Consider the following 23,288-nt stretch of genomic DNA (forward strand, 5'->3'; position numbering starts at 1 on the left):
CCAAACACCTATGGGTGACTGTGCACTTGCAGTTGCATTCCCAAGCACTGATAAGGCTGTTTGCGGTTGTTTCGTACCTTGCTGTTGAGCCACGTGCAACTTTGCGCTCTTTTCTTCCCTGGGATTGTCATGTAAAAAAATGTGCAGTGTTCACGTCCAAGTGAGGATCGCGGTCTCTCAGGTTGGATTTGAATTAGGGAGTTTGGACAGGCTGAAGACTTCAGTCAGAATGACATATTTTGACTGGATTCCCTACGAGAAGTGTGAAGGATCAGGGAGTTTTGCAGGGCTTCAGTGGGAAATGGTAACTTGACCCTTTCCGTGCTCAAACCGGGTCCTGGCTTCCTTGAAAGGATTTCAGACCTTTCAGTGACCTTGAACTGAGTTTTGAGTTTGTCGGGCCATAGGAGCCCAAGAAAGCTCTAGGCAGGATTGATGTTGTAGCAAAAGAAGTTGACGCAAGGCAGCGATTTCAGGAATACGTGGTCTGTGGGCTAGGTTCGGGTCTCGGCTGCATCAGCCGGTGGCGAAGCAGCTCTGGGTTTCTGCCCCTGAAACCTGCACCCGCTCCAGCAGCTCTGCCTTTGGCCCCTAATGCACCATTCCTTGGGGGAAAGGAGAAGAGGAGAGCATTTGTAGTTTGGAGTGGTGTATGGCATGCATGCCTAAAATCTTTCGTGTAAGCCACACACACTGAGCGAGGGAATGCCTGCGGCCATCACACCTTTCTGAAATACTAACGGATTGTTTCAGAGATGCCTGACAACCTCCAGGGAATAATACATAATCTTTCCTCCGAGGGCCCACGAGGACCGGTTCCAGCACAGCTGATCCTAGTTAGCTCACAACTTCGGGAGGTTCAGGTTTGATTTAGGGACCAACCTTTACCGCTCTTTGTTCGTGACACCTGGCTGGTGGTGACAGCTGATTCATAGCTGCCTGGCAGAGGCAAAATAAATCTCATGCTTCTGTGCTAGAAGGTTGGCTACAATTTCAAGGTATCCTTTGTCCAAGAATCTTAGAACTCAGGATGGCCAAACAGCCCCAAATTGATGATGGCAAAATAGTTAACCTCAGCCTTCCCCCCTTTTCAGAACAAGGATGGGCCGTTAGCATCGCAGAGCCACTTTCCTGCCATAATTGCCAATTAATGCCCTTGGAGTGCAATGGCAATTAATGCTCTGAAGTGCTAACAGCAGCAGGGGACAGGAGCGTGCTCTGCTGTTAGAGTGATTCAGGTTTAGGAGAAACTATGGGGAATGAACACCAAGCCTCCCAGCCCGCGTCCAGCGAAGGACTTTCCCCTGTTGTGAGCTTTCACGCTCTGTTTCAAGCTGCTGTTAAAAAAATAAGACTAATAAAAAACCTCTTCAAATATGCTAGACTTCAGCTGTACCCGGCACATACCCAGCAAAGCGACAGAGCCCTTCAAGCTCAGTGACCAACTCCTCTCCGTCAGAGCTGGTGAAACCTGACAGCGAAGCCTTTTGAAAAGCCCGCGGCCGATTTGTGGCTTTGCTCTGAGTTGGGTGACATCGAGTCCTGGTGTGGGCCCAGAAGAAGGTGAGGTTTTCAGCTGAAGGCACCTCTGTGATGTCTGGTTGCCTAGCTGGTTGGGTTTTGCATTCATTTGCCTCTGAAACATAAGGCGTGAGACCCGACGTGCAAAGCACACTCAGAACAAACAGCTGCTCAATTCCTTTCAAAATGCAACTGCTGTTTTCTGTAGACATTCATTCGAGGTAAACATACTTCATATCACCCAAATTGGCTTTGTTCCTTGGTGTTTAAGATGGCTTTCCCTCTCCCCTTCTGGTTTTCGTCTAATCCTTCATAAGGTCATAACCTGGATTTATGGCCTCAGACAGTCTCCTCCACAGTGACAAATCGATCTCACAGGCATAGCTTTAAGGTGTTGCTGTGTGAGAAGCTGAGCAAGAGGCTTATCAAACTGCGAAACGTTATGAGGATGAGCAGGACTAAGAGAGACAAATTTGGGGTCATAAACTTCTCCCTGAATGCTCTTAGCAGGCTCCTTGCGTTGTGGAAGGACCTTCAAACAGATGAGCCTTTCTTACTCCTCTTCCCTTGCCTAGCTCAGCATGACAGATGGTTCATTGCATCCAGCCGGCCTTTTAGCTTCTAAACCATCAGGTTTTCAAATTCTTAAGCCTTCTCTAAATTTTACAAAATCCCCACAGGGTCACATTTCCTAATTCCCCCTCTGCTCTCCATAACAAGTCAGTAAGTATTTCTTTGAAATACTGCATTGCTCAACCAATGTGTCTAACCACCGATACTGTTCATGGAAATAAAACCCGTGTGATAATGGTTATAGGAACAACGGACGAAGCAGGCGCAAGAATTTTCTCTTGTATTTGTGAGCATCGCTCACAGCACTTAGAATCACTTTTCCTGTAACACGTAAAACAGGGTCCGTCGTGTCACCTGGTAGTGAGCTGGCCTCTGGCTTGAAAGCACTTTGCAGTAGGGCTGGATCCATCTTGCCAGATCTTTGGTGAAAATAGGAAAGCCTGTAACTGATGAACAGTTACTTTCCAGAACTGGTTTAAAATACTCTTCCTCTTACAGTTGTGACAGTGACACACCTTTCTTCAAACAGATACTGCGTTTAGGCAGTTACGGTACCTGAAAATCTAATTAAAATTTGTGGAGTTACGAAATTCATACTTTTAACACCTGTCGGGTGAAAATCCATCGTCAGAGAGGTGGTGAGGGAACCGCTGGGTAGCCCTCCTACTACCCACCCGGTAACCTGTCATACACAAGGCGTTTGGAATGAACTGTGGGTCTTCTAATGCTGGCAGGTTGCCGCAAAGAGAGGATTAAGTAAATAGAAACCCTTGGGGATTTTGTTAAGCTCTAGCAGGTCTTAGGATTTCTGAAAAGTAAAACAAAAGTTGCACGGTCTGGTGTTTCAGAAGGAGTTGGGGAACTCTGAGCCAGACAGGACTGAATTAGAAGAGGCTGGGGGAATTAAACAGTGGGTCTCTTTGATCACGTCAGCCTTGTTTTGATCACTGTCCTTCTCTAACTCTGTTCTTGGCTGGTAATGCGTTTAATTCTTTATGACTTGACAGGTTTGGGTGCTACCCGCAGACACCTTTTATTATTGTTGTGGCAGGAGTGTTCTAGGGCCTGTTTTATACTGAATAAAGAGCATCACTGCGAGGGATGCTTCTGCAAAGAGCTTTTTCTGCCGGCATGGGAAGCGCTGCCGGCAGAGAGCAGTGGATGCCCCGGGGCACGGCGGTGGCTCTGCCCGTCCCTGTCCCCGTCCCCATCCCCATCCCCATCCCCGTCCCTGTCCCTATCCCTGTCCCTGTCCCCATCCCCGTCCCTGTTCCCATCCCCATCCCCGCTGGCTGCTGCAGTCACACCTGCGGCGAGCACAGCGTGTGCGAGCACTGCTGTCCCGCATCGTGCCACCCCAGTGACTCAACATCCACCTTTCTTGGCGTCTAAAGCGAAATTCCACGTACTCTCGTTCAACGGAGCGCGATGGCGGCCACGTGCCGTTGGAGGCGGCGGGTGTCGGACGCAGCAGCTCCCCAGCCGCAGGGAGCAGGACGGGGATGCTCGGCACCCACGGGCACCCTCACCCAGCCGGCGAGAGCAGCCCGAGCAGCACCGGACTTTGTGGTCCCCGATTTGCGAACCGCTCATTTCAAACGTAACGCGATAGCTCGCCTCGGTACCATTTATTTTTTTCTTTCAGCAGGACGTGCTAATAACGCGTGTAAAGGTCCCCGGGTGGCCAGCTGCCTGCAGGCTGCCTCTCTGCAGCATCCTGAAGTAAAGCCGGACCGGCTGCTTTTTGGGGGGCTGTGCGCGGGGTCTCTCGTGTGTGCCTGACCCAGCCTTGCTCCCCGTGGCTTCCCAAAGGACTCCCTCTGCCTCTGGCCGTGGAGGCGGCGGAGCTTGAGTCGGGCTCAGAGCTCAGAGGAGATGGAAATGGGGCTGGCTCCCGACAGACAGCAAGCTCTGTCGGCTCTGGGTGAGCAAGAGAAAACCAAGATTTATCTGCAGTAGCAGAAGGAAATGTACAGAGTACAGTACGGCTGAAGCATGTGTTTTTGGCAAAGCTACAGCTCGTTATTCTTCCATCCAGACCAAATGCCTTAAAACAGCATTTGTCTCCATTTTTCTACTTTCTTTTAAGAAGGAAATGCGTCTTTACAGAGCAAGAAAAGTAGCTTCTTAAGCACAAATACATTTTTAGAGTGCCTCGCTTAGTGCCAAATGTCCAGAATTTGCCAACAACTGATAAATCTTTCTGAAACCTCCCCATATCTTTCACATGTCTAACTGAAGCTTGGCATTTCCTAATTTGGGGTTGATTTTGATCTGTAACTGAAAATAATAGAACGGCCTAACGCCGATGCGGCACAAGGTGTCCTTACCGTCTCGCTGCCGCGCTCTGTTCCCCGTGCCGTGCCGTAGGCAGAAGAGGTTTCAGAGGCGGTGGCAGGGACCGATGTTCCTAGCTGAGCATTCGCTATTTCTCCCAGGGTCTGAGGATGCACGGTCTGCGCCGGAGCGGGGATTTGCAGCCCGGCTACAGGAGAGGCTCCCCATCCGCCAGGCCAGGACCCGCTGCCCACGCCTTCCCGAAAATCTGGTGCTTGTGGGCTGTTGTCTGCAGGTTTGGGAGATTTCAGCCTGTTAGTCTGGGGTCACGCAGGCAGCCGATATGTTGTGCATAGGGAGCCTTGGCAACTTAAGGCGGTCTGGTTTTTTGGACTAATTAATAAAGTAGCTGTCATGTTTGTTGGTGAGGTGTGACGATGCTTGAATGGAAAGCATCTCCAGCACCTATTAATAGCTTCCAGGTGGACTTTGGGGGGGTGCTGCTGGGAGTTGGAGGGGAAGGACAGGTTGCGGCTCATTTGGGTCCCCAGTCGTTCAATCCCTCGGAGCTGAACTGAGGAGCGGAGGCAGCCCGTGTTTAGGTAACAGGGAAAACAAGGGGGGGTGGCGATTCCTCCCTTTTCACCTGGTGATTAGTTATTCCCTCTTTTTAAAAGGTAATTTGAGAAAGGTGCTCTGTGTTCCTTTAAGGCCTGGCCCATGCCCGGCTGAGGGGAAATCTCTGGTTTTGGTAGGGTAACATGATTTATTCTGGACTTGAGTTACAAAAATGAGTAGAAAATGTGTACTCTGTGGATGTTTTAGTTTTTACAACCTTTTAGTTTAGTGTTCTCCGGGTGAATACCCTTCAGGCAACTTGTGCGGGTTTATTTGAAGGAATTTTAGTGGAAAGGTACAATAATTCTGCCACTCTGATTTAAGACAAGAAAGTAAAACTTCTAAACCAACAGAGTTTTAATGTAAAAAAATTTTGTCTTCTCATTTTCATGAACAAGATGGCCATTACAAGAGCGAGTCGTCATGTTGTGACAACGAATGTATTCTTACCCACGCGAGTGGCAGCATTCATCCGGGATAGGAATCTTTTGGGCATTGACATCTCAAGGGTTTGAGCATGTAACGAGGGGGATCATTTTGTACTGGTTAACGCCCGTTCTTCTTATTGGCACTGAAAAGTTAATAATAGGAGAATAAGCTGTAATAAAAGCAGCTGGGTTTGCTCCCATGTGGTAGCCCGACTCGGTCGGGCAGCAGCAGCTCACCCACGCTCCCCTTCTCCTCTCTTCCAGACGTGAACGAGTGCGAGGCGGGGAACGGCGGTTGCGAGTCCCAGTGCTGCAACACCATCGGCAGCTTCTACTGCAAGTGCGCGGAGGGGCTGCGGCTGGAGCCGGACGGGAAGGCGTGCGCAGGTAGGGCCGGGGGGACCCGATGTCGTACGGCGCTTCCCATGTCGTTTCGCCGTGCGGAGAAAGGGCTCGCTTTCTGCTGCGTGCGTGGAGGTATAAATGACGGTGGTAGAAGGAAAAGCCTGGCCTGGATAGGAGTGGAGTTTTCAGGGTGAGGTCTTGGCCCCGGTTGAAGTCGATGGCGTGTATTTTATTGCTTCGAAAGAGATGAGGTTTCTCCTTCAGAGTCTGTGTCACCACATTGTTCCCTGTCTTCCACTCTACATCTCCCGCTTTCAAACCCAAGCGGAAGAGAAGAGGCAATTTAGTGTTTGTAAAATGAAAGCACTAGGTGGGATTTGGATTAGCACAGTGCCCAGAGCAAGGCTCGCATCGTATGGACGTCTCAGCTCCTACAGCTGGAATCTGTGCTGTTGTGCCCCGAGCAGGTTCCCCATCCCCTTCTCCCCAGGCGTTATCAACTGTGCAAGTGCTGCAGGTTCGAGCTGGCTGGAGCTGAGAGTCAGAAAAATGCAAAAAGCTATTTGCTTATCAGAGCCAAGAGCAAGAGACATTTTTTTGGAGTATATTACAGTTCCAGGAGTCACTGACAGTATCAGAGAAAGCCACCTTTACTGGGGTCCTGCAGACCAGAAATCTGAAGCTCACGTATTCTCTAGTGCATCATTAAAATGCCCGCTGCAGAGAAATCTATTGATTGCTTAGGATGGTCATGTTTTTTGGTGGAGTTCTCACATATTTTCAGCACTGGCTTGCTTAGCAGAAGTCCAAAAGTATTCAAAATAATTAACAAAGATTGCTGACAAACTGGGAAAGAGTCATTTCTGTGGATATCGGTTTGGACATTAAAGAATTCTGCAGAAAAATGTCACTTTCTTGCCAATTTGGTACATTTGTCTCGTTTTGTTGAAACTAACTGAAAAGTATTTCCTGGCTCTATACCACTGTAGAGATGTGTGAAATAAACAGCGCTGCCCTTATCTTAGCCAAGCTAAAATATTTTCAGTTTCCCCAGAATTCCCCTGATGAGGATTAGCTTCTCGGATGATTAAGAGGTTCAGGATTTTGGTGGAGACAAACAATCCTTTTTTTTTTTCTCCCCCCCCCTTTTTTTTTTTTTTTTTTTAGGGGAGACAATGCGAATCCCTTTGCATATTTTCTTGGAATTATTTGTAATTAGTCATGCCCACAGAGCCTGCACGTGCCCCCTCTCTCCCACTCATGGCAATGGAGGTGGCAACCCAGCCCAGTGCCTCCCCTTTGCCCGACTCAGTGTCAGGGACCGTGGGGGGCATTAGGTGCCATCGTCCTCCCGGAGCTCCTTGTTCATTCTGCGTGCATTTGTTCTGTCTGCAGGTTTCATCAGGCAAAGAAAGAGCACAGGAAAGATTAAGCCCTAAATTAGCTGAGGCTAGAATTTGCATTGGGCCACACCACTCGTACGCTCCCATTTTGCTCACGTGTAAATCCCTATGCGCCAGCAAAGCGGGTGTTAGTTATCCTCTCAGTGGTTTGCACTTCTCCATCGGTCTTACTACTGTGATAGTGGGTGGACCCTGCAGCACTTGCCACTTTTTACATTAGTTTTTATTTTTACATCAGGTAAGAAACTCTTTCCAAATACCCTGAATGCTAACGCACATACAAAGAAGAGTGGATGGAATTAGGTCCATGTTTGTGCAGATGGGGGAGTTTAGAAAAGACAAAAGGCACCGATTAATGTTTAAAGTTTGCAAAATATTCAGCTTTTCTTGATTGAAGTCCTGAGGGAGCCTGAATAAAGCAGCGTGGGCTTCAAAACATGAGGTTAGATATTTGGAGCCCTTTGTTGGCTCCGTGTTGGACAGGAGGGTTTGGACCTTGCATCTTTCCTGAGGGTGGCCTGAGAAGGCGAGTCATGGGTTCAGAGGCCGACGGTTTACTTGTTTCACCCTTGTGACTTGATTCCTGGCTCTTGCCTGGCTCAGAGTGACGTCAGTCTGGCCTCTTTGGAGTTCTCCTCTTTGAAGTATCTGTTAAACAAATAGCTACGCAATAACATCATCAGGATGCTTGGTGCGGAGAGGCAGAACGCTACCAGGACCCAGTGTTTGCTTCTAAGGTAGGAAATTTTTTGAAGAAAAAAATTTAATCTTGGCTACCTGAGGACTTCCCAACCTAAGCTCTATTCAGGAACAGCAGGATGTTATAGCTCAGGGAGAGCTTGCCGCTTTTCCTGCCCAGAACTGGTTATAGTTATGTTGATTCACTCTCAGTAGAAATATGGCAGGTGGGGGATACTGTTGCAGGAGCAAGGGGCAAAAAAAGGAATTTCTTTCATGCCGGGGTGTTGATTGGTTGGCTGATGACTGGGATCTTAAAGTGAGTGTAAATGTTCTCCCGCAACGCCGCCGAGAAATATAAGGAATTCTTGAAACGTATGGCTGTCCAGAGCTTGGCACACTTGTCAGATGCAACGACAAGTTGAGATGGTCCCGTGCGACATCTTCGGAGCTACAGGACCCGCCGGTTACTTCCCGCTGTCTGCCATTTCCCACTGCCAGCAACGTCCCTCACAGGACGGGGCTGGGGCACGTGTCCGTGCGCGTGTTCGTGCGTGTGTCCGCACACTGCTGGCTCAGACCTAGCCTGGTACCTTACAGAATGACTCCTGGCTTGGCGTTATCCATGAAACAGGCAGATGGGCTGTAGCAGCAGCAGCAGCGTTTGGCTCTCCGGTCTGTTTTCACTTCGGAGCTAAAGAGATTATAGTTAGAAAGAAAATCTTCCCTTGGATTTATTCAGTCCTGGGCTGCTTTACTAATGCTACCAGGAAAGGAGCCAATTAGCTCTTGTACCCATGTGAGATCTGTCTGACAAGCTCGCACAATACTGGCACCGAGTCCCTGGTTGGTACCAGCTCTCCTCTTTGTTTACGTGGTTTGAACTTGAGCTAGTGATCTAGAGTTGCAAGGAAAGATATTTTATATGCTGCTAATTCTCAGATGATTTGCCGGTATCAGTAATATGCAGCTGACTTAGGTGCTTGTAGAGTGTTTCTGTTTTGCTGAATATAGGATGGTTACACTTGTAATCATGAGCCTTTCAAGTATTTCTGTATTTCTAATTTTATCTATAGTGGAAGAGCTGTCTGTAGAGTGGTTTGGGGACGTCAGGTGTCAGGTTTTTTACAGGAAACAACCAGGTTTTCTTTTTTAAAATTTCTGAGGTATGGCAAATTCTAGGGGACCTCAAGTTCTGTTTGAACAACATCTTCTTGAGGTTCTGCTACACAACGTTACACGATAATGGCAGGTATTTGAGAGATGTGGAAGCCTCTTTTCTAGATCCATTGGCCACCATCAATTCAGGTTTAAGTTACATCCCAGGGAAAGGAGCTCATTTTTGCAATGGTACTAAGTCATCCTTCACCTTCAACTTTCTTGTCTTGCTATAGGAGGTTTTGCAGAAAACCAGGACCCTTGCACATGCTTTTGGAAGCCCTGGTCTGCACAGGGCTCTGCACTAGCAATAGGCATGATGGAGAGAGCTCAGCCGAGTATGCAGCAAATAGAGCTCTTAGAAAGCATCATAAACCTCTAAAATACGATTCGCACAAACTGTTGTTTATTTTATCCATCTAAGGGCCACTTCATCTAGAGAAACATATCTGAACTTTGTGTAGCCTTCTTAGGACAAGGGCATCAGCTCCAAAATTAAACGAAAATGCACGTTTAGCTGGATTGCGTGTAATAAACCTAATTCAGCACACGGGGGTCTCCGTTCATTTAATTACCAGCTAACGGTTTCCTTACGCACACGTAGAGGGGTTCAAAAATCTGTCTGGAATACATTTCGGCACGCAGCCCACGACTGGTATGTGTTAAATTTCCTGCGCTGTTTGTTTATGTGACTCTTCATCAGCTGACGTTACGGCACAGCACGACGACAGAGCGCCCGAGCTGCTAATCCACGGAGTCAAGATGTCATGGCTGAACAGACTGGAATTTGCAGTTCCTCTCAATGTAGGCAGATGGATCCAGGTGGTGCCAAACTTCTCTCTGACCTCAGCTGAAAGACTGTCAGGAGACGAAAGCGGGGAGTGAAGTCCCTAAGCCATCACCGTCCGTTCAAGGGGTAGCCTTTGGTTTGGGCTAGCCTTTAACTGCAGGTGGTGAGCCCTCCTCTTCCAGCTTCTGAGGCCGTTCGAGTAGGTTACCTTGGGATCCGTGCCAGCCAAGCCTTAGCTTGATGAGGACTTCAGGGAACTGGTGCGTACCAGTGCCACGGCCAGTTAATCCAGCTGCCATTACAGAACACCACACTAGGGGAATTTTCCCCTCTTTAAATGCCCTTTGAAATGGATCAAGGAGGGTTGACTTGAAATAAGGCAACTCCCGACTGGAAGAGGGAGTTCAAACACTGCAGCTGGAAAAACTAAAAGCTCTTAGCTTTTCCAGTTGGTACACGTTCCCGTTTCTTCCTCTAAGCTATTCCCATGGTATCTTCTTTGGTTTAACAAGATGAACACCTTGCCCCAATAGCCCCACATAGCTGGGGGTGGACAGCTGACCCCAGCCAGGTAAAACATCCCCCGTGGAAGGGCAAAGCGGGTAAAAGACGCTGAAGCAGGAGGGGTTAAGCGCACACCCGCTGCTCGCCCCTCCGTTGCGCTGAGATACGCGAGCCAGCAGCTGTAAATCGTTGTGCGCTGCTCGTCTTCCCAGGCAGCCGTGCGCCACGTGCTTTTTACACGCCACACGCCGTGACGGCTCACGCTGTGCTGACCCCCAGGATCACAAACCCCGTGGCCCGGCCGGTTCTCTCAGCTCCCCTTCTGTGTTTCACCTCTTGCATTTTTCTGGACTGCTTTCATACTCTTTGGCTATTTCCTTTTAACCATAGAATCCTTTTTAAAATGTCAGAAGAAATGTGGTTCAGGGTTTGGGTAATTTTTGGATGAAGACTCAAGCACTCGTATTTACCTCAGTTGGTTGACCTGTGTCTGTGCAGGGATGAATTAACTCCGGGACGTAACACGCCGTTGAACTGCAAAGTACTACGCCATCAGCTGTAATTTGTTCACGTTCTTAGGAGAATTTGGTAACGCTAAGACTGAATCTGAGTGAAATTCCATGAGAGTTACGGGTTCAGTCCAGCCCGGTCCCTGTTGCGAGAACCCCTCGGGATGTTAATGCTCTCCTAGCTAATTCCACAGGAAGCAGTAATGATTTGCTGCCGATTGTAACGCGTTGCCATACTCAAACCACCTCTTCGTACTTAATCAGCTGAAGTAAATTAGGTGACAAGGAAGCGCGAGCTGGCTCAAACCTGGCCAAGCATAACTTATTACATAAGCAGGATTCCGTTTATGTTCAAGCGTGCTGTACTTTTGATACATGTTATACCACAGGGCCGTCTGGAAAAGCCTGAGCCTCTCATCATTATTTATTTTTTTTAGCAGTCTAAGAAATGACGAGATCGAACAAGTTTGTCACATAATTTGTTGAGCATCAGTGGCCGTGCTAGCATTCGCTTCCGCAGGGCAAGGAGCGAGGGCTCTTTGTCGGGAGCTGCATATGCCCGTGTAGGAGGAATTTCCAGGTCGTGGAACCAGCGGAAAGGTCCCTTCGGTCGGTGCTGGTGGAGTCAGGGAGTCACTTGGAGAGCTGTGCTCACTGTGATTCATCTGCATTCCGGGCAAGGATAATTTAATATAGACAATGTCTTAATAAAATTACTGAACTGAGGAAGTTGGTCTAAACCATTTTTCATAGCTCTGTGGCAACATTCATTTTTGCATGTCAACACTACTGGAGACATTCACGGGAAAAGTGTCAACACTAGCCATTGTACTGGCTTAAATGTCACTGCTCGGAGGGAGTGTTCCCGAGGAACTGATCCGGGCCAGCAATGCAAACTCCTCATAACGTCTGGCAATGTGGTATTTTTAAGTGGGTCAAGCACTTGGTAGATCTAGAAGTGGCTTCTAGCAGGACGGCAGCACGTGACTGCGCACAGAGGTGTGTTGCAAAGCAGTGCACGGGGCGGTCGGTTCATCACGGGCCACGGGGAGCGCGGGTGTCATTTTGGGTGCCTCTCAGTAATACCCCTCCAGTGTTTCCCCTGCTCCTGTCCCTATTCTGCCCCATGTCCTCGCTTGCCCAGTGCTGAGCATCTCCCTGGGGGACTCTGGCAGACCTACCGGGCAGTGAGAGGAAGGTGCGTGTTAAACCGCTGGCGGGCTGTGGCAGGTCAGCATTTTGCACTGATTTTACTTCTGCAGACCGTTTCTAAAAATTTGCAGTGTCTTTCAGAAAGGTTACATTTTTTTCCACAAAGTAAATGACAAATTTTGGGGTTGGATTTTTTTGGTAAACTCAAAAGATTAATGAGAAGCACGTGGACTGTTGCGACGGGTGAATATTAAGATGAGCTGAACCGGTCCCTGAAACATTAGGGAGCTGCTCTGGCTTGGAACGATCTGCAAAGGGGACTCGTGATTAGAGTCCACCTTCCTTTGGAAAGCGCTGCAGCAATAGCCCTACATTGTGATTTTCTTCCTGGATTCAGCTTCTCTCTGCGTTTCTGAATTTGTCATGGAATGCCATTCGTTGCAGTCTAAACCACAAGTTTTAATTTGGAATTTGACTATGGCCAAATAATGCTGCTAAAACATCTCAAAGTAGCAGGCCCTGCTCTGCCCCAGCTCAAGCCTGCAAGCACATTGTTTCCAAGCATTCTGGAAAGTTAAACGAGTCTTTTGAGCTTGCCTCTGGAAAATCCAATAAACTATTCTTACTTCTTGTTTCAGAAAAAAGGTGAAAGAAAATTCTAGGCTCTGTCTTATGGGAAACGGTAACGTGAGGGTTTTCTTTAGAGCGGTCACGGTGGCTCTTCCTCACTTGAGTTTAAGTTTGTTGACGAAGCTTGTGTTTTCCCACCGCCTTCAGACGAGCCCGGCTGCAGCATTTCTGCCGGTGGCAGCTCCATCGGTAGCCTGGGTCGGTCCGGGGGGGGGTGCGTTAGTAGCAGGGCCCCTGCCTGCCTGACACCGGCCACCCGGGGGGAGGAAATTTTGGGCTGCGCCGGAGGGGGCAGGTGCCTCGTTACGGGTGGGTTCCGTGGGAACGCCTCCCCATCGCTCTTCGCGGAGGTACCGCTCCTTTTTGGCTGCATCCCCCCCCCCCCCACACCCCGAGGGCGACCCGGGCGTTCGCTCCCCGCTGGCATCCGAGCCCGGGGGGGGAAAGCCGGACCGTGTGTGTCCCCCCCCCGGTCCCCGTCCCGCCTCCCTCCTGGGGCTGCGCGGCTCCTCCCGAGGGATGCGCAGCGCCGGGCGGGTCTGGCCCGGCCCGGGGGGGCGGAGAGGGGGGCGGGCAGGGAGGGAGGGGCCCTCCCGGCCGCCGCTTTACCTGGGGGGGGGCGGCACGGAGCGGCATCCACCGCTCTCCCGCAGGCAGAGCCGCCGGGTTGCCCCTCGCAGCCCCCCCCCGCCCCGGCTCCGGGACTCGGCGTTTTGCGGTCGGCTGGTGGCCGGGACGGTTTTTTCGCCCTCCGGCATGGGCCAGGAGCAGAGGCAGTTTTGGGTGCTGCTGTGGTGGTGCTTGGGTTTTTGGGGGGGCACCGCTGGCAGTCACTACCACTACTTCTGGAGGAGCTGCTACCCCTGCTACTCGGGCCGTGCGGGCTACGGGGCTGGGCGGACCGAGCTGCGGCCAGGTAGGTGGCCGGGCTGGGTGGCTTTGGGGGGGGGGTCGCCTCCTCCCCTGCCGCCCCCAGCTCCGGGGTTTGCTGCGGCGGCTGCCGCGGAGGCGAATAACTCGGTCGCCGGGCGGGAGTCCCGGGCTGGCGGCAACTAAAATCACAAACTTGGTGGCCGGGCTGCGCGTCTGCTCGTCGCTTTCGCCGTGTTAAAGGCACGGTCTGCCCCGCGTGGAGTGGGTGTTCTGAAAAGGCACCCCTGCCAAAAGGGGAAGGGAGCGGGGGTTTTCTGCCCCTCCGTTGCTGTGCGGCTCTGCGGCTTGGTTAAAGAGAGGCACTGCGCGATATGCCTTCCAAAACCCCAACGGACGCGTTTTGCTAGGGCATGTTGAGCTTTTTCCTCAGTTCTAAAGGATATCCCCCCGGGGCAGGGCAATAAGTGAAATGCGACACCGTTTCATCATGAAAAAAATCTGCCTTTCTCTCTGCGGGACTCTCGGAGTGTGTCTGGGCTGGGTGAGTGTTGTGAGCGGAGTTCTGCACAGGATAGAGCTCGGTGTTACTCCGTGGTGTTTTCTGCGTGAGGGGAATGCTCTGGCAGCAGCGACCGCAGTCAGGACCTGGGGAGGACACGGGCTATAGCTGGCAGATGCGGTTAGAGGAGCCACATCTCACAAATTACTTCTCTGCGCCACAAGGTTCGTGCTTAGTGGTGTCTTGTAGAAGTAAATTCCCAACAAGGGCGGCTCAAGCCTGTTGCTGTGTGGGTAGTGCTTGGCCAGCCGGAGTTCCCGAGCCATGGAGCAGGTGGAGCGGCTGGAGCCACTCTGGGCTCCCGTTGCACACCTGCAGCCCCTTTGGTTGATGGTGCCCCAGCATTTTGTCATCCCGTCAACAGCCTGCCTCTGCTAATAGGGGGTGGAGATGCTGGTGTACCAGAAGGTAAACAATTAGCTTCTGTGGTTCCATTTCCTGATCAGTAACGAGCAAAATCTGCAGTTCTTCCCTGTCGTCCATGGGTTTACTTCTGTTTGTTTGTTTGATGAGACTTGCACTTTCCGCTGCGCCGTGCCAGGACTGTAAGGAGGCTATAGGTACTTTTTTGCCATTTTCCAATCTTTTGTTAAGCATTTCTCTGCACTGGCTTACATCTGATGGTAGGTGGGGATGTTGGGTGAGGTGTAAGTCCTGCGAGTACACACACAGGCACCTGTTTCCCCCTCTTGGTGTGTTCAGCTGACTTAGCGGCAGGTCAAGTTTGTGGCTGCCTGAAGATTTAGGAAATAATGGAGAGTATGTGGAGTTCACTAAAGACTTTGGATGGTTGTGAGTAATGTAGACATCAAGGAATGCATTATCTCATCGTGAGATAATCCTAATAAATAAATGCCCCAAGCAGTCGGTTATAAAAGCAGTATCGGTATATTTGTGAGCTGTGCCAGACCTTGGGAAATGGGGTGAGTTGCCGTTTTGTTATTTATAGATCAGATGTTTGTCTCAAACTCGGATCGCGTTTGCTGTCTCCATCCAACTACGTTAGCTCATACAACTCTCTCCAAGACAAGCTCCTGAGATCCAGCTTTGTGTCTGGAATATTAACCTCCAGCCTTCCTGAGGTGCTGGGGGAAAGTTCCCTGAAGACATGGCCCCTCAGTCCTGCAGCCCATCTCCCACCAGCGTGCAGGTAGATAGCCCAAGGTATTCGGGACTGGTTGGGCGGCAGGAGCTGGATGGTAGGAAGCTGGTGTCACACCTTCGGATGATAAGGCAGAGTTGCTAATCATAGACGTGTCCCTCACCCTAAACTTGATATGACTGTGGTTTTGGTTGGCTGTTTTTCCTTCGCTGCTTGAGCTTCTCTTTGACAGGTAGTAGCAGGCGTTCTCTTGATTGTATGGTTTTTACGGTGCTGTGCACTGGTTTTCTTGAAGTGTGTTCCCACTTGCCAGTCCGGGCAGCGCATGCTTCTCTGTAGACAGATTTCTTCCGTCAGCCAGCTGCAAAAGCAAAGCAAGCACAAGGAACTGCTGTATACGTGCTTTTATTGTACGAATGGAGAACGAAGAGGTGTTTAGTGTAATAGCAGTGTATGTTCTGTTGAGGTCTTGAGTGTCTTAAAACGCCTCCTGTGTACAAACAGTGCCCTATTGGATCCTTCTCTTAGTGTAGAGTGGCCAATTGCAATGCTATGCCCTATGTCCTTACACAGCTAACCTTTACAGGAGAAATCATTGTACTCTGCCGGGGACTCGAGTTAAATTGTCCCAGTGAAGTAGACTCTGTATGACTCTCTAAAGTACATCAGAAAGCAGCATAGAGCATAGCTGGGCGCTTTTCTTTGATTATATGGTTTCCATTAGCTCCTTCAATAGTGACCTGCAGTTCCATCGGTCGGTACCATTGCCAGGTACGTGTCAGCGCTTACCTCCGTGCAGTTAACTTCCACGGCACAGCGCACAGACCAAGCCAACGTGCCTCTGCACAGGTACATCTTCTGGTCAAAATGACACCCTGTGCAGAGAAGCAGTGTAAAACTAAGCTGCAAAAGAAGGTTTGAGAGGGTGAGTGTAGCAGCAAGTTGAGAGCAGGCTGCCTGCTTGTTGTTACGTGCACCTCTGCTCTGAGTAATACCTAATTATCAGGACCATCCAGAGACAGAAATGTGAGCAGAAATGAGAGCTGGGCGACTCTCCCAGCTGCTGTGCTTGAAGGCAGAAAAAGGTAAGCTGAGGACAAAGCAAGTGACTGAGGCAAAACAGCTCCCTGATACATTTTCACTTCATCAGATTATTGTAAAACCAATGTATCTGTTCCTGAAGTGCCTTTGGAAACTGCTGCTGTTGAGGATGGCACGGATAGCATGGGTAAGCTACAGGCATCTCCCATCTGTCATGAGGGGCTGCAGCTGTAGGAATGCTGGCCCAAATAGCTTGGTGGAGCTCTTTAAGAGCCTTCGAGGCTTTCCCAAATGCCTGTTTTACAACAAGATGAAAACTGAGGGTGTGGAGGCATTTTGGCCACCCCAATCGACCTTTCTTCTCTCCTCACGTGAGCCACTCGGATTCCAAGCCGAGACCAGCCTGAGGCAGGTACGATTCTTCCTCATCCTGGAGGAGGGAGAGGCTCCCAGGTTAGCGGAGGAGGGATAAGGCACTGTCCTCTCCCACCTCTCCCTCGCACTGTTGGACCTTGTCATTGCTGAGTCCTGTCTGCACCGTCTACAAGGGGAGTGTGGAAATAACAGGGCTTCCAATGTGTCCAGGTTATTTGCGCTAGGGGCTGTGCAATATGTGCAAGAGATGCAGTAATGCACAGGGGTTTTTCCTTCTAGCACACCCCGGCACCGTTCTGCGCCCTGAGTTTCTAATCCGTGTCTGTAGTGCGGGGCAGCAGCAGTAACACCGTGCTCCTCCGCTCAGGAGCGGTCGGCTTCGGCCGTCCAGCATGCTGCTCTGTTGGTTTGTCTCCTTCCAGTCTCTTTACTTCTTAAAACTGCTGAATTAGCTTCAACGAACTGGTACTGGAAAGATAAAGTCACTAAATCCCACACATGCTCATCCTGATGGATTTTAATTAACCTTTTCCCTGCAGCCCTGCTCTGTAATCCAGGCTAATTGCCACAGGGGTTAAAGCCTGGTGCTAATCTTTGGCCAGATAGAGTGAAATTTAGCAGCCTATCTACTGCCTGTGCTTCCAGCTGGGATCCATCTCCTCCTCCTCAGCCTTTCAGAGGAGATAAACTGCCTCTGTACCAAATACTTAGTACTTTGCAGAGCTGCTGTTGCCACTTTCTTTCCTCTGAGAGGGAGCTCTTGTTGGAGATAAATCACAGTATTTCTTCTCGAAGGACCTGTGCACGGTCAGGGACTGGGCTTAACCAAAGTTGTCTCCTCACATCCTCCTCTCTTTTTTTCACTGTGTGTTCGTCTTCCCTACGTTCAATTACAGCATTACCCCTGCTGGTCCCCATAGCTGGTATCTGAGGTTCTATGGATTGTTTCTGTTTGGGGAACAGGCTGACGAGAGCATCAGCTGTTTCTCGGGTGAGCCCCGTGTCCTTGCGGATGAGGACGTGAACTCTGGTTGCCTGACGTAGCAGGGAAGTTTCCCTACCCAATAAGCCAAGTCCCACTCCCAGGCTCTTGCTGCGTCTGGTTTTCGTGTCCGCCTTGTTGGGCTTCGGCCGGTATCTGCTGCCCTATCCATGCTGGCACGGCAGAGCATGCAGGCACGTGGGCCTGGCATGCTCCATCCTGGCGTGGCTCTGGGTTGCTCGATGTCAGCTACCCTCCTCGGAAGAAAAGCCTGTATGCTTCTAATTTTCTTTCTTTGCTATATTAATTTCAAGCAGATTTTGTCAGCTCTCCAATAGGAAAATAACCTTGGCGTGCCACAAACCGCGTCTCGCAAAGCATCGTGTAGATTTTGCGGGTCTATGTACTGCCAAGACGTGCGCCAAGGGCAACGTGACCCTTCGCAGCGATGCTCTGTCCTGGCGCCGGGAGGCGGCTCCTGCTGCTTCGCTGCTGTTTCTGTTCCTGGGTGAATCACTCGCTGGCGAGCCTTGCGCACGCCTGGGCAGGTTGGAGATGCTGCTGGGGGTGGCCAGGGGACCTGTCCCCTCTTGGTCCCCGTGGCCAATGCGTCGCCCTTCCTCCATCGCAGGTCCCGCTGGGAAACGCAGCTCTCGCCTTTTTCCTTTCGCTGTCGTCTGCTGCAGGGTGTGGAAGAGCCGTCCTGGGCTGCAGGACAGACCCTGATGCTTGGGCATGGATGGGCAAGGGTCTCCCGGGCTGTCCGGCACAGCGGGAACCATTCCCATTCCCGCTGTCGCTCGGGCAGGGCAGAGCGATCCTGTCGGATCCAGTCCTGGCCTCGACACGCCGTCTTTGCAGTTCCTTCTTTTTAGCAATGCGTTTCAGGTGGAACCAGAAAAAGCTCTGCTATGTCACGGAGCCATGAGCTCGCTCACACTCCTCTCCCCCTCCGTGAGCGTTCGTGCAGCTGCTGCGGCAGTCGCAGCCCACGACTCCGCTGCCTGAGGACCGAAAGCAACTGGTCCTCGACAGAAAATGCAAACTCTCCGTTGAGCATCCACCCAGGAGGTGCTGCCTCTCTCTGTGCCCTCATACCAAAGTCTGAATTTGTTTGGGCAAATGGCATGCTTGCGTTATTTCCAAAGATGCGAACCTAAGATTTCCTGGGGCATGATGCTGCTGCCTTCCTGTCAGGGGTGCGAAGGATGGGAGGCTTTATTTTGGTCACACCATCGTGTAGCCTGTCAAAAAAATCCCTCTGTTACTGCAGGAGGGGATAAGCGAGGCTCCAGAAGGGAAAACGGGCCATGGTGGGTTACGTGGGGAGCGTGCGGCGTTGGTGATGGGTGTTTCTGTGGCCGGGGCAGAGCGGGGGTGTGAGGAAGGGCTGGCTGCTTTCCCAGGCCAAGGTGGGACAGGACCGGGGGGCTTTGGGGTGGGGACAGCCCTCTGTAATTACAGAGATTTAGGGGGTGAAAAATACAAAGGGGGAAGGAGAGACGTTTAGAGAGGAGATGTATAATTACTGAGGATGAGTAATGGGGTGAAACTAAGAAGTTTATTCAACACATCACTAACTTTTTTTGGACGGTAAATTCTCTATGGTTTCAGATTAGAGTTGAAGGGAAGCAGTGGAATAGTCATTTAAATTCAGGCCAAGAAACTTTACTACTCTGTATAAAATCTTCCCAAACCCCAGCTTTCCTGTTCTTCAGCTGAATAGAGCCAATTCTGTGTATTAATAGCTAATTCTGCCCAGAGAGATGTTAAAGAAAAAAAAAAAAACAGATATGCAAAGTATGAAACGTGGCCCGGCTCCGCCTGCTGTGCCCAGGCTCCCGCGAGCTCTTTGGGAGACACGATGTCCCTTGTTCACCGCGCTGGATGGACGGGCGCAGGGCTGGCCACGCTTCCACTGCCCACGTTGGGGACATCGCATTTCTCCCAGCCCTGGGCAGCTGTGGGAAGACCAGCGTCTTTCCCTCCTGCCACCGCGCCAAGGGCAGGAGTGCCAGACCTTGGGCCGTCTCCCCTCGGAGGCATCAGACTTGAACACCCAAGTTCGAGTTTTTTTGGGGATGCTGGGGAGCTGCAGGTTCGGAAGCTGCCGGCCGCTCCTAGAGGAAGGGCTTGGGAGGATGCGCGCTCCGGTGCTGCTCCCCGTGAGCTTGCTGCCCTGGCTGCGCGAGTAGTGAGTGCATCAGGGGCTCTAGGGCTCTGTAGCATCCAAATTGTGTAAAGCCTTCGCAGAGGAAAATGATTTAATTAGGGCTAGGTTGCTTTGACAGGCTTCTCAGATTCATGCTGCAGCATTCCCCCCCCCCCCCCCCCCCAAAAAAAAAAAAAGCTGGCTTGGATTTGGGTTACTCTTTGGAGAGCATCACTTAAATCTTGCGTTTCACCTCAAAAATCAATTCATTTTCCTTTCTTTAAAAATTAAGTGTCTTGGAAAAAAACAGGAAGAAAATACCAAACCTTCTAAAGTGCCCAGAGGAGGAATCTACAGCCTGCTGAATGAGCGAAGGCCTGGCATTACAGAAATTACCATTTTCTGCCCAGTTCGTGAAGACTACAGCTACATTGGGGAGCTCTGAAGAGGGACCCTTGTATGGCCGTTGCAGCAGGACCTCAGAAGTGAGATTGTGGGTTCACAGGACATTGCTGGGAGAGGAAGGGCAGAGGGCCGTTTTCATGTGCTCTGATCCTTAGCTTTTAAGTTTTGAAGCTGTGAGAAGCTTTCTAATGAAAAGTATTCTGAGAAAACAATCATTTTTCATTATTAGTGTGTAGCTCAGAAACATCGAGTCAAACAAGTATCACCTTTCTCACTTTGCTTCCCATTTCTTCCCTTACCCAGTCCGTTTGCTTGCCGCTGGCTGATTTTGTTGGCAGTTAATCTGATTAAAAATCAATCCAATGAACGTAAAATTTCAGCACTGGCTTCAGTCAAGGTTGCGTTTCTGCTTTTCCTGTGGCTTTGGATGTGCTTTTCCTCCCTGGTGAGAACTGTAGGTGCGATCGGGTGAGAGCAAGCGGGGAGCTGGGCGACGCTTCGGGCAGGGGAGCGGATTGCAGGCAGGCAATGGGCAAGGGTGAGGCTTGAGCAGGTTTTTGCACCGCTGGCTTGCAAAGACACGGTCAGGGGCAACGCCCTGCCGTGATTCATTGAGAAAATGTTTCTTTATCTTATTAGTAACAGTCATTGATGAAACGGTGCTGGTTCGTTGCTCCGCTTGGCTCTGTATCGTCCTGCTGCTTGCGTGACCCTGTTGCTGCGCCAGCGGGAAATGATTGTGTGTGCTGAGGACGTCTTCACAAACTGCAGAAAGTGCGTAGAAACGCCAATAGCCCCAAAGCTACTAAAGTTTTGTCTCTGTGGAAAAAAGAATTGCTGGTTGGCTGTTTTGCCGTTGGTGTGAATGTGATCTGGTTCCCCCATCTGACTGGAGATCTTTGATCCTTTCCAGTCTGAAAGGTAGCGTACGTGTACACACACACAAGTGGCAGGAATTAAGGAATTGGGCAGCTATATCCACAGTCATCTCTATTATTTCTAATTATAGCCATATGAAGGAGTCTTATGTCTCAGAAACTTGAAATTGCCTTTGACAAGCTTCTGATCTGCATCTTAGTTAGCAGCATGTAACTGGGCGCTCCAAACATTTTTGCAGTTCTTCTCTGTTCTGGAAGTTATTCCCAGCGCTTAAAGGCAATTTAAGGTCGGTGAAACGGGAACGAGACTCCCTTTCTGTAGCACACTGCTGTCTACCTCCCTGGCTTTGAAGCTTTGATAATAAAACCTAGCAGGACTTTTTTACCACAAACTCCCTGGCTAGTTCCCATTTCAGCCCTTGAAAGATTGCTCAGCACTTGGCAGAAGATTTTTCTGGCTCAGAGAATGCCTTTTGTTTGAGGGCCTGTAGTTTTCCCAATAGAAACGGACATGCATGGTTTTACTGGCCAGGTGGCTTCCGTGTCGCAGGAATGGCTGCCTCCCTTCTCCCGGGCTTGCCCTGGTCGTGGAGCTGGGAGGAGAGGGCTGGGGACCTGCGGTCAGAGTCTCCCCTTTGTGGTTGGGGGTCCGGATGGGCTTCATCACGTTCTTAAGTATCCTCTAATTGTGAACAAATCCATCATAATGACTTTCTCCAGGTATTAACGTGTTTTCTTTCTTGTTGCTGGTGACGCATAGCGCTTCCAAGCATAGTTTGTCCCCAGATACCCCAGTTTTTGCTGCGTTTCAGCAGCAAGCCAAGTGAGTCCCGGGCATAAATGGTGCAAAATGTTTGCGAAGTACTGCGATGAGAAGTGCGACAGTAAAACCTCTCACCTTCGGCACGTGGCTGAGCGCGGTGGAAGCCAGCTCGTGCTGCAAGGGGACGGGGCTGGCTCAGCAGGCTGAGAGCATCTGCTGCTGCAGCACCGCGGCCTTGAACTTTGCTGCTTCCTATCGTTCCCCCTCACTTTGTCTGTAACGTTGCGTGTTTGCTCCCACCGTTCCTCCAAGTAACAAATGGACTAGCCCAGCCTGGTTTCAACACAGGAAGAGTAAGGAAGTGTAAAATATCGATTAATCCATAATCTTAGAGAGATGGGAAAAGCGACCGTTGCGAGGCGAGCAAGCTGAAGGATGGTTTATGCTGATTGACAAATAAGATGCTTTCCCCCCCCACCCCCCCCCGGTTGCATGTTTGTCCTTGAAATTTCTTAAATAGCTTAACTGGTTAACCATAATGAAATGGCAATCTTGTTCCCTCTGCATTTGTTCCTCAAATCTGGAGTCAGTCAACAGAGGATAAATAATCCTGACTTCAGATACTGTCATGCCCCCTCCTCTGACTTTTTTCCCTTCCTCCCTTTTCTTTTGCAGATGTTGACGAGTGCCAGGTCCACAACGGAGGCTGCCAGCACAGATGTGTGAACACCCTTGGGTCTTATTATTGTGAATGCAAGCCAGGCTTTCGCCTGCACACAGATGGCAGGACCTGCATTGGTAAGTCACAGTTTTAAATTTCTTGAGAATCTCTAATTCTTCATAGTCCTCTTCCTACCTGTAAATTTGTGGCATCGTACAAAAAATGCGTATGTTGGCTTACCCACACACATCTGTCCTCTGCGCAGGGCGTTTGACATGACGGTGATGGATTGCGTGTTCCTTTGTTTCTCAGGATCCTGGTAGTCATCCCTAACACGTTTCTATTACTGGGTTCATAACGTTTGCTGTTCTTCAGTGCGGACCCGTACCATTCTGACTTCTTTGCAGTTTCTTTGTTTATTCTGGTTCAGGAGAAGTAACTCTCAGTGCTTTGGTGCTTCTGCTTTTGATAAAGGGCGTATCGGATACAGCATTTTCAGAACTAATACATGAACTAGACCATGAAAAGGTTGAAGTCGGTCTTCATTTTTCCCTCAACTATTTCCCTAGTCCGTGTGGTAGGCACTAGGTGTGACAGACAAGTGAAAATAACTGTGGCTCTGTGTGGAACTGTGGCCAGAATAATCTGGAAACCCTCTTCTCTGGGATGTTGGTCATGTGTCCGCTTGGATGGTGCGTGTCCAGATGTTACAATTCAGATGCCAGGTCTGGCTTGCAGTTGATTTCTGGGCCAGTTTGTTGAAATATCATTGTTTGCCTGCCCCAAACTAGAGGCTAGGGAACACCGGGGCGGAGCTTGGAGTCAGCCTTTCCAGCATCTGCTGCTGTTGTTTTTATTAAACCACTTCTCCCTCACAGCTTTATTTGACACATTTTTCCATTTTTTGAGGG

General features: G+C 50.3%; 1 protein-coding gene across 1 annotated transcript in view; it reads left to right on the forward strand.

Annotated features, from left to right (window-relative positions):
- MEGF6 (multiple EGF like domains 6) overlaps positions 1-23,288 on the forward strand; it is a 128,864-nt gene that overhangs the window by 42,782 nt on the left and 62,794 nt on the right. The window contains exons 5-6 of the mRNA XM_075027135.1: positions 5,682-5,804; positions 22,392-22,514. Coding sequence (XP_074883236.1) covers positions 5,682-5,804; positions 22,392-22,514 — 246 coding nt within the window. The remainder of the gene's footprint in view (positions 1-5,681; positions 5,805-22,391; positions 22,515-23,288) is intronic.

The sequence above is a fragment of the Buteo buteo genome, chromosome 5 (assembly GCF_964188355.1).
Source record: "Buteo buteo chromosome 5, bButBut1.hap1.1, whole genome shotgun sequence".
Taxonomy (NCBI): Eukaryota; Metazoa; Chordata; class Aves; order Accipitriformes; family Accipitridae; genus Buteo; species Buteo buteo.